Source organism: Bombus pascuorum, chromosome 17 (assembly GCF_905332965.1).
Source record: "Bombus pascuorum chromosome 17, iyBomPasc1.1, whole genome shotgun sequence".
Classification (NCBI taxonomy): Eukaryota; Metazoa; Arthropoda; class Insecta; order Hymenoptera; family Apidae; genus Bombus; species Bombus pascuorum.
Genome location: NC_083504.1, coordinates 1456099 through 1465981, shown reverse-complemented (window position 1 = coordinate 1465981; position 9883 = coordinate 1456099). Strand labels below are relative to the sequence as shown.

At 28.1% G+C, this 9883-nt stretch overlaps 3 protein-coding genes across 9 annotated transcripts; 1 reads left to right on the top strand and 2 right to left on the bottom strand.

The window, feature by feature from the left end:
* The first annotated feature begins 12 nt into the window (after nucleotides 1-12).
* On the top strand, nucleotides 13-4413 carry LOC132915468 (heparan-alpha-glucosaminide N-acetyltransferase-like). 5 transcript variants are annotated; one of them, XM_060975285.1, is made up of 12 exons: nucleotides 13-146; nucleotides 924-1173; nucleotides 1268-1392; nucleotides 2144-2250; nucleotides 2337-2446; nucleotides 2508-2602; nucleotides 2674-2781; nucleotides 2840-3092; nucleotides 3168-3465; nucleotides 3541-3665; nucleotides 3736-3919; nucleotides 4002-4413. In XM_060975285.1, the coding sequence occupies exons 2-12, from the start codon at nucleotides 1042-1044 to the stop codon at nucleotides 4178-4180; spliced, it is 1716 nt and encodes a 571-aa protein (XP_060831268.1). In that variant the 5' UTR covers nucleotides 13-146; nucleotides 924-1041; the 3' UTR covers nucleotides 4181-4413. The 5 variants fall into 5 exon arrangements, with proteins under 5 accessions (XP_060831268.1, XP_060831271.1, XP_060831267.1 ...); XM_060975288.1 differs by lacking the exon at nucleotides 13-146 and adding an exon at nucleotides 182-304; XM_060975284.1 differs by lacking the exon at nucleotides 13-146 and adding an exon at nucleotides 321-460.
* On the bottom strand, nucleotides 4275-6236 carry LOC132915500 (DNA polymerase beta-like). Of its 2 annotated transcripts, none has more exons than XM_060975367.1 (6): nucleotides 6075-6236; nucleotides 5643-5842; nucleotides 5396-5556; nucleotides 5038-5329; nucleotides 4769-4964; nucleotides 4275-4699 (listed from the first exon to the last, which is right to left on the bottom strand). In XM_060975367.1, the coding sequence occupies exons 1-6, from the start codon at nucleotides 6139-6141 to the stop codon at nucleotides 4605-4607; spliced, it is 1011 nt and encodes a 336-aa protein (XP_060831350.1). In that variant the 5' UTR covers nucleotides 6142-6236; the 3' UTR covers nucleotides 4275-4604. The 2 variants fall into 2 exon arrangements, with proteins under 2 accessions (XP_060831350.1, XP_060831351.1); XM_060975368.1 differs by having other exon boundaries at nucleotides 5074-5329.
* Nucleotides 6237-6534: 298 nt separating this feature from the next.
* LOC132915493 (metallophosphoesterase 1 homolog) lies at nucleotides 6535-9499 on the bottom strand. Of its 2 annotated transcripts, none has more exons than XM_060975347.1 (8): nucleotides 9122-9499; nucleotides 8901-9055; nucleotides 8514-8723; nucleotides 8239-8401; nucleotides 8035-8166; nucleotides 7792-7926; nucleotides 7485-7716; nucleotides 6535-7399 (listed from the first exon to the last, which is right to left on the bottom strand). In XM_060975347.1, exons 2-8 carry the CDS (start codon nucleotides 8915-8917, stop codon nucleotides 7227-7229), a joined length of 1062 nt encoding a protein of 353 aa, XP_060831330.1. In that variant the 5' UTR covers nucleotides 8918-9055; nucleotides 9122-9499; the 3' UTR covers nucleotides 6535-7226. The 2 variants fall into 2 exon arrangements, with proteins under 2 accessions (XP_060831330.1, XP_060831331.1); XM_060975348.1 differs by having other exon boundaries at nucleotides 8901-9030; nucleotides 9122-9132.
* Nucleotides 9500-9883: the final 384 nt, after the last annotated feature.

Genomic DNA, 9883 nt, shown 5'->3' with positions numbered 1-9883 from the left:
TGCAAAAAGCCTCCTGTATTCTTGTTTATAATAATGCAAGCACATTCGTACAGTATGTAACTATGTATGCAAGTGTAACACCGATCAACAAGCGGCGTTAGTGAGCTTGCCTGATTAGACAAAAAGAGAAGGGAGATCAATGCAACGTTCTATTTCTATTTCCATATCGCACTCATTTACGCGGTAACACATGACCAGTTTGTATGTATAGAAGTATATGTAAATATTCAAATGCATTCGATGTAACATCAAACGAAATGCGTAAAGCAACAACTATATATATGTATTTAATTTATATCAGCTTGTATATATATATATACGTATTTTCACCACATTACTAAAAGCAGAGGAAATCCGCCATACTTTCCTGTGTCTTCCAATATTTTCTGAGTGAAGCTACATTGGACAGGCGGTTTTTGTCTCATTCGTGATAAAATTACGTGATTAAAACTGTTTAACGGTACATTAACAATCCATTTTAATATTGTTTCTTTATGTAACTCGTACATTATTCATGTCTTTTTTTAAACTCAGAAATGCGTTGTTTACCGCGTAGTGCATTCTATGTGTCATGATTTGTTTATTGATTACGACGCATTCATAATATTTACTTACTGAGAACATCTTTCGATCTAAGTCATATTGTCATTTATTTGAAATCTTATTGATTTACTTAATTTGTGTATTAAAGAAACTGTGAAATTCAATTGACCTCTGTACGATATTTCTTTCTGAAGAAAAAAGAGTTCCATTTTGTACCAAAATAGATTAGTTTGTAAATACATGGATTATTTTAGGAAACTGTACGAATCAAAATGTATGTTAATTAGAAAAATTCATTTTACGTTATAATCTTTGTATACTTTGTAATGAAAATATTAATTCGTATATTTATTTTAATATCATTGTGTATTTAATTTCAGATATGATTTCACATTATATTTGGTACATTATACATGGGTCAAATTAAGCAAGAATTTGTAAAAGTATCATTTCTTGTGCGAATGTGAACAAGTTTGGAATAAGTTTAAGTTTTCCAAAATGATAGACACAATTATAAATTCTTGTACCAATTCAAATGCTTCGCTTGGAATAGATCAAGCGTGTTTCAGTATTTTGAATTTATATATTAATCCTGTCATCTTCTATGCAATAGCATGGGAAGCTTACACAGTATGTATTCATATATACACAATTTTGAAATTAATTTATATATATCAAACACAATTAGTAATATCTAAATTATATATAAATTATTGATTTGTAGGGTACTGGTGTCCCATTGGCTACTTTAAAACCAAACAGTAATACAAGTTTGATAATAAGCACAAAATACCCATTACACATATATTATCAAACTGTTGAACCACATAAAAATTATGAATATTGTCAGTAAGTATCCTTTCTTCTTATAGGAACAGAAAAAGTGTTACAAGCCATTTTCTCAGAAACCATAGCTGATATTGACTAATTTTTTTTTTTAATTTCAATGGTACAAGGGGACTAATTATTTTTGGTGTAAGAGATTTTTCTAAGATGACTGCTAGGGGAAGCCCCCCTTATTTTTTTTAAATCAAATGCATATTAATTTCTTTATTTATTTGGATAGCTGTTCTGACACTGTAAAACATTTGTTTAAAGCATTTTTCATTATTCTGCGTAATTAAAGAGTTATAACAAGAGAAGGATCTAAAGGAAGACTATGCAGAGACATCAAAGGATAATTAAAATAGATATATCCTAAGGTACAATTCATTTTATTAAATGTCCAAAGTGAAAACTGTTGACATCTAAACATTTATTTATTTTTTGTATTGATATTATTTCGTACATTTGATAATATTATTGCAGTTATAGATTTACAGACATTTAGTATTCTTATCTTTATATCTTCTTTTATTATAAGTGTTGTACTCATAACTTATAAATGTTTAGAAGTGAACGTCATCATTTTAAATACTTTCAGAAAATTTTGTTTCAGAAAAATTTTTTGTACCATAAATAAAGTCCCCTTGTATCATGATATTAAAAAAAAATTAATATCTGCTATGGTTTTCAAGAAAACAGGTTGTAACACTTTATTTGTATATATCTGATATGCACTTTCATCCAACTATGTATTTATTTCCAACCATCTTTGTAGCACAACTTACACCTTTAAGGAATATGGTAGTTATGGATGGAATATATCACATGATGATATATGTTCTAATATTTATGTATTACATGAACCAAGAAATAGCTACTTTCGTAAGTAATATTTAATAATACATTTTCATAATCGTGGTTCGTCATAAAATACTAACAACTCTAATACTAACAAATTTCTTTTACAGCAATTTTGACAGCATTTATGATATATATGTTATTAGCAGTCACATGGACAACATCTAAAGTTATTATACGAGTAATAAGAGGAAAATTGTCTCCCAATAATGTATATGATGTAGGCATAACTTGATATATTATTGTACATTTCCATTTTATTTAATTTAATATTATTCTAGGATTTGAATAGACTTCAAGAAGAGAATACAACACATCCAGTAATTAGAGTCACGAAATTCAGCAGTAGAATACAATCAGTAGATGCGTTTAGAGGGTATTTCTATATTTTTGCTTGTTTCTCGCGTATTTGCCGTCTTAGATATCATATTACTTATATTATTACAGAATTGCGATATTATTGATGATATTTGTTAATAATGGAGGAGGAAAGTACGTCTTCTTCAATCATAGTGCATGGTTTGGACTTTCCGTAGCTGATTTAATACTTCCTTGGTAAGTAATTATTTATATTATGTTTAATCTTCCAAAAAGTACAATAAATAACTTGTAGGTTTGCATGGATTATGGGTATGTCGATAACAATCTCAAAACGGGCAGAACTTCGTTTAACAACATCACGTGTGAAAATAACTTTATGTTGCCTTCGACGATCAGCGATATTAATTCTTCTCGGATTAATGTTAAATTCAATTGATAGTAAATCTTTAAACGATCTTCGTTTTCCTGGTATTCTTCAGTTACTAGCTGTGTCGTATTTCGTATGCGCCATATTGGAAACAATCTTCATGAAACCTCATTCTCAGGTTTGAATATAATCATTTTTGTTACGTATAGCTTTTACATTTATCTAATTGGTATCTACAAAAATTACTCATTAGGATATCTTACTCCAGTTCGGCCGTTTCGCTATATTCCGAGACATCTTAGATAGCTGGCCTCAATGGTTAATTATGACAGGCATTATAACTACGCACACATTAATTACGTTCTTCCTCCATATACCGAATTGCCCGACGGGTTACTTTGGACCAGGTGGAAAATATCATTATCGTGGAAAATACATGAATTGCACCGCTGGCGCAGCTGGCTACATAGATAGATTGATCTTTGGAAATCACACGTATTCTAAAATAAAAGACTCTATTTATGGTCAGATCTTACGTTATGATCCTGAAGGTATATTGTTTATATATGTCTATAAAAAAATTGTTTGTATATAATTTAATATCCATGACTACAATTAAATTACAGGATTGATGAACACTATATCGGCTATATTTATTGTTTATTTGGGAGTTCATGCTGGCAAAATTTTATTGCTGTATTATCAGGGTAATGCTAGGCTGATTAGATGGTTCTTATGGGCAGTATTTACAGTGAGTTGACAGAAATAAATTTTTTCGAAAGGCAAAGTAATTCCCACTAACAAAAAATATTATTTTCTAGGGTATTATTGCTGGAATTTTATGCAATTTCGAAAGCGAAGGAGGAGTAATTCCAGTTAGCAAAAGGATGATGACATTATCGTACGTTTTGACTTGTTCTAGTTTTGCTTTTTTGTTGTATGCACTTCTATACTTTCTTATTGACTATAAACAATTCTGGAGTGGAGCTCCTTTTATTTATGCTGGTATGTATTAATACAAAAAGAAACTGTTATACAAATAAATATTCTTTTTTATATGAAACTATATAATTATTGTTTTTTATAGGGATAAATCCAATTTTTCTATACGTTGGTCACGTTTTGACAAAAGATTTATTCCCATGGGCGTGGAATATCGCTCATCCTTCCCATGCTTCTCTTCTGACTATGAATTTATGGACAACAACTTTATGGGCAATAATTGCATATCTTCTTTATAGGAAAGATATTATCATAACTATTTAAAAGTATATCTGTCAGTGTAATAACATCTATCATTGCCTTAACATGAATGAAACATTTCTTTTTTGTTCTATAAAACGTAAAAAAGAAAAAGGTCTTTTTATAGAACAAAAAAGAAATGTTAGATAACTGTATTATAGGCAAAGAAATATAATAATGCAAGAAAAGAATTAATGACACATTTACATTTGAGAACATTGTTAACATTGATTAATAAATATTAGGGAGAAAGGTAATTATTCTACTTTTAAATAATTATTTTAAGTTTATTAAAGTTATATTAAATTTTTATAAATAAAGATAGTGAACAAATCCTTGTTTCATTATTTTAACAATTAAATTTTAATAATTGTTATTGATAAATAATCAGAATATTATATAAATAACTAATATATTATAATTCTTCGTATAGAATAAATATCATTACCTATGAATTTCGATCTTTTGGTTCTTTATATGGTAATTTGAGAATTCGAAAAATGTCTTCTTCACATGAGATTTTTTCTGCCTCCCCTGGAGTTCCTACATTATATGTAATATAAATATGTAGATTTATTCATACTGCAAAAATTTTCGCTTTTAATTACATACCTTCAGGTGTTAGACGTTTTAGTGTATATTCATTTAAAGTATAGTTTTTCTCCAAAGCATGCGCTCTCATACTCTTATTAAAAAGATCGTTTCCGGTAAAATAAAGTACAGCGCAATAGTATTGATCATAAGGTGCAAGTCTGATATCAAGTCTCCTAAATGGTTTTTTATCATTACTGGGAATTTGACAGACACCCTAAAATTAAGATGTTTTCAAACATAATTTCTTTGTCTAAATTGAATTAAATGATTAACCATGAAATAATTACCATGAATTTTGTTTGCCCAAGAGATATTGTATTTACAATTAATTTTCTTTTTTCAAGACATTCCACAACATCTTTAAGTGGAGTCTTTTTCTTTGATTCCTTCTCTTTGGATGTATACGTAGGGTGTGTTAACAAAACATCAATATCCCCACTTTCCTCTTTTCCACGCCTGTAACTTCCACAAATAGTTATAATATATTCTTTGTTTAACTTTACAATAGAATCTTTTATAATTTTTTCAATCTGCTCAATCTCCTTTCTAGGAATTCTTTTTTCAAAATCTTCAAAATATCTAAAAAGAAACTTATGATTATTATGGAAAGAAATAATAAGTATTATGCATCTGATTATTCTATACTTAAGCCCAATTTTTTGGTGATGATTTAATTTTTCTTGATGCTTCTTCAAATCATCTAAAGTCTTAATACCACTATCTACTAATTCTTTGGCTTTTGTAGGTCCAATGCCAGACACACGAGTCAATAAATTAATTGCAACATTGCTTTCATCCTTATTAATCTGTAAAAATAACAACTTTAAGAATCAATACAAAAAGAAAAACTAAAGTATATTTTGTTATTAAAAAAATAAATTTAGGTAAATACATCTTCCAACTTTTGTAACTTTCCAGTATTAAGAAACTCGTCAATTTTTTTAGCAATTTTTTCTCCAATTCCTGGTAATTTTCTTGCTTCCTGGCCGCTTTTTACTCTCTCTGATAATGTACTTAAGGTACTTGCTGCTTTACGATAGGCATTATACTTATAAATATTTTTGCTAACATTCCGCTCATAATTTGCTAACTCTGTAATTTCATTATGTAAATTTATACATCAATTACTAATTGTATGTGATAGTTATAAATATTTAAATAATAATTCTAAATTTTCTATGACACAAACTTTAAGGTTACAAATAATGGCAAATAAAAGTATACCTTTATTAAGTGATTGGAACTTTTACTTTTATTATTTTCCATAATAGTTTCATTAATGAAAAAAAAAAAAATATATATATATATATAACAAATTATTTACCCATAAGAAAATCACATAAATCTTGATTCGGACTTCCTACATTATCACTGGCCTTTCGTTTTCCCATCTTATTGTATAAAATTGTATATACAAACAAGTTTAATTTATTAAATTTTTTATCAAGTAATTCTTTTTTCAAAAGAACGCAAAAAGAAACTGACGTATGTAATGATTCTCGTTTACGTATACATCTATAAAAATACTACTTCACATTTCACATCTATGTGAATGTTGACCAATGACTAAACGTTCATTTTATGTTTCTATTTCAAATATTCTGGCGAAATTTTTCGAAAATCGATCAAAGATTCAAGAAATATAACTACATTAAATTAACCATTTCATAATTAATAAATTTTTTTCCGAGTATTAAAACTTAATATTACGTTACTTTTATATAATCTACATAATTGTATAAATACAATAATAGCTGGATATTATTAAAATGAAAAATAATAAGTCAAGTTTTAACATGTTATATTTATATATTTTGGGCGAACGTATATACATTTTCACACACAAATATAAACCATCTCTTCTAAAAGAATTAACAATGTTCTGCTATATTAATATAGCGGTCATAATCTCTTTTAATTTATTTAAACAGGAGAAATATAGATGACTTTCAATATAGATGATTTTTAATATATATAATTTTTAATATAGATGACACTTTATGTACTTACGTTTACATTTAATATTGTACTATAGACTATAATGGGTAAAAAAGGGATTTACACACTATACAGAAGATATATTACTTCAGCCTTGTAATTTGCAACTACGAACTTATTTAAATGAAAAACAAATAAATATAGCATCGTGTTAAAATACTATTTCTAAATACTAAATTTAACAAATAGGTAGTTTATATAAGCCATGAACATACCACGAATGAAGTTGTTCGTTTTTAAGTGTTAACCATATTTAAATATTAGGAACATATTTTAAGAATTACGTTATTGATATTTGATAATAAGTAAATCTTCCTTGTTAAACATCAAATTACCATACCATTCAAAACTTGACATGGATAGTAACAGAATCACTTACATTGGACGGATCTTTATACCCCATCTCTGATGTCAAGTTATCATATTTCAGATTTTCAATATTCAAGTATTTTTTATGTATTTTTGATTATATGCCGCTTTATATTGAAGACATACGACTATATGCTGCACGACCCTTTACACAATAACTAGAAATACACGTGCAAACACTAAAAGCTAAAATAAATATCCCAACGAAAACGTAAATCCATAATTGAGGAAATCTTCCTGGGAGCCATAAAATTGTAAAATTTATCATTTTCTCTTGTGTATCTAAAAATGAAAAAGAAGAAATATAATTAAAAAGAAAAAAAAGCTGTTAATTTCATAAATGAACACGATGTTATATTTTCTCTACCGATGTAAACAAGTCCGTAACCCGTATGAGGAGTACCCATTCTGTATGAACATGTGGGTATTTGTAACTCGTGAATATCACCTACGTCCATTCTTAATGAATGTACTAGAGTTTCATAAGGAGATAAAACCCAAATGTCACTTAATTGATCTGTTACTGGATCTAAACTGATATGCATGGCCTTATGTTCATGCGCAGTAAAAATAATTTGGGGAGACAATTCTTTCAGTACCTAATATCGTAATGCAATTATTAACAAGAACTAAAAATAACATCACTGTCTAATAAACGAACAAATATCACATACATTTTGGACGAAGGTACCAGGCATAAATAATAAAGGCATATGACTAAGTACTACGTTTGTTGTGTTTCTTTCTGCATAATCATTAAGGAAGGCATCTTTTGGTGCTTCTGGTATTGTATGGGTTAATCTATTCACCTAGAACAAGAAATATGCATATTACAATCTGGTAATATAATCAAAAATATATTTACATATATATATACATGCACACTCTCCTATGAACTAATACATGCTTGTCATTACCTTAAAAAATGTTACTGTCTTATAAACTAAAGTGTCAGGTTGATTATATGCAAAATTAAATCTGTTATAAATATTGGATGAAACTACATCCTCTTCACCTCCAATATCATTATCTCCTGGTAGATAAATTCTCTGGTAAAACAAAAAATATTTAAATATATCTTGGACAATGGTATTCACCTGATTACTTATATGTAATTATACCATTATATGATTAGGCATTTCAAAGATAGAATCTAATCTTCTTTTGTAATCCTTAAAACTTTCTGTATTGGCAATATGTCCTTCATCCATAAGATCTCCAAGAAATATAACAACATGAGGATTAGAGTGGTCTAAGGCTCGAGAAAATGTTTTCTTCAAGTACCTGCAAATAAGACACTGTGGAACAAAATTCAGGTCAATATTTACATTTGAAAAGAACCATCAAATTTGTATAATGCTCATGATTCGATAAACAAATTAATCATTATTCGTACTTGTCACTATCCCATTGTGCTATCCATGAACCAAAATAATTTTCATTCTTTTGACCTAATATCTGAGAATCAGCAACGAGCAGCACCTTGACACATTCTGAACACTCTCGTACTGACCATTTTAACTTTTGTATATCATACACTGAAAATTCATTGTAAATTACAACAGCCAGCACCAGAAGACCAATTGCAATCGCTTTATTCTTCAATCTATATAGTACAATTTGTTAAACAAACGTTTTATTAAAATTTTCAAAATAAACGAAAGAATATTAATAATATAGAAATAATAAAGCATCACTTTACGATTCTAATATATTTTCAGAAAGTTAGTTAAATATAATGTACATCGTTGATATTGACTACATCATAATGAACGTATTTTACCTGTTTCGTCGTAACATTTCTAAGATTTCTAATATTTGATAGCATTGATAATCTTAAGACCAAAGCAGATTAGTACATTTTTTACTATATCCTTCGAAGCGCAGAAAATCTTTGACATGGTTTCGTTTTTGTACAAAATGCGGTAATCTAATTAACTAAAAGGTTATACAATTATAGAAAATATATAAGTATATTTGTTACTGTTTCATGCGTATAACTACCTCGTTAAACACTATGGATAACCATGCGATAGTCGACTATTCGATTGTAAAATTGATTTAACCGTAGAAAAAATGGAACGATACACATTGATACCTTTTGAATCATGCTTGATTCAAATAAAAATCGATATTTACAAAACAATATATAATTCACTATAGTTGGAAATAGTCATATGATCATATGCATAGACGTAGAGATATAAAGATAGAATACGCTATACGAGTCATATACTTGTGTAAGTAGATGCGATAAAAAATAGAAAGAAAACACTGTTATAGAGGTTCCTTATATTTTTGTCTAGTCAGGCATGTATGCTGACGTAGCTCATTCATCGGTGTTACACTACATATTTACTGTACGAATATACATGCGTTATTCTGCAAGGCACAAGGGGCCCCTATGCAGCGTTTTCTTTCTATTTCTATATTGCTTTTTCAGCTCGCTTACGCACTTTGGCTCGCTTACACATATGGTGTAGTCACATGTAATAGCCATTATATTTTTTCTATACTCGTCATTCATAATTTCATAACAATCATGCGATTTTATTATGTTCGTTTCCAATGGGAGTATTTTAATGGTTTAATATTAAATATTGTAAGTATTAAATATAATAAAAAATTAAATTATTAATAAAATTATAGTTAACATTAGTAAATCATAATAGGTATTATATCTTTAGTTTGTCGTAATTAAATGTTTCTAATAAGAAAGGAAGTGAACAAGTAGGAAATTTTACACGTGATACATCAAAATTAAGT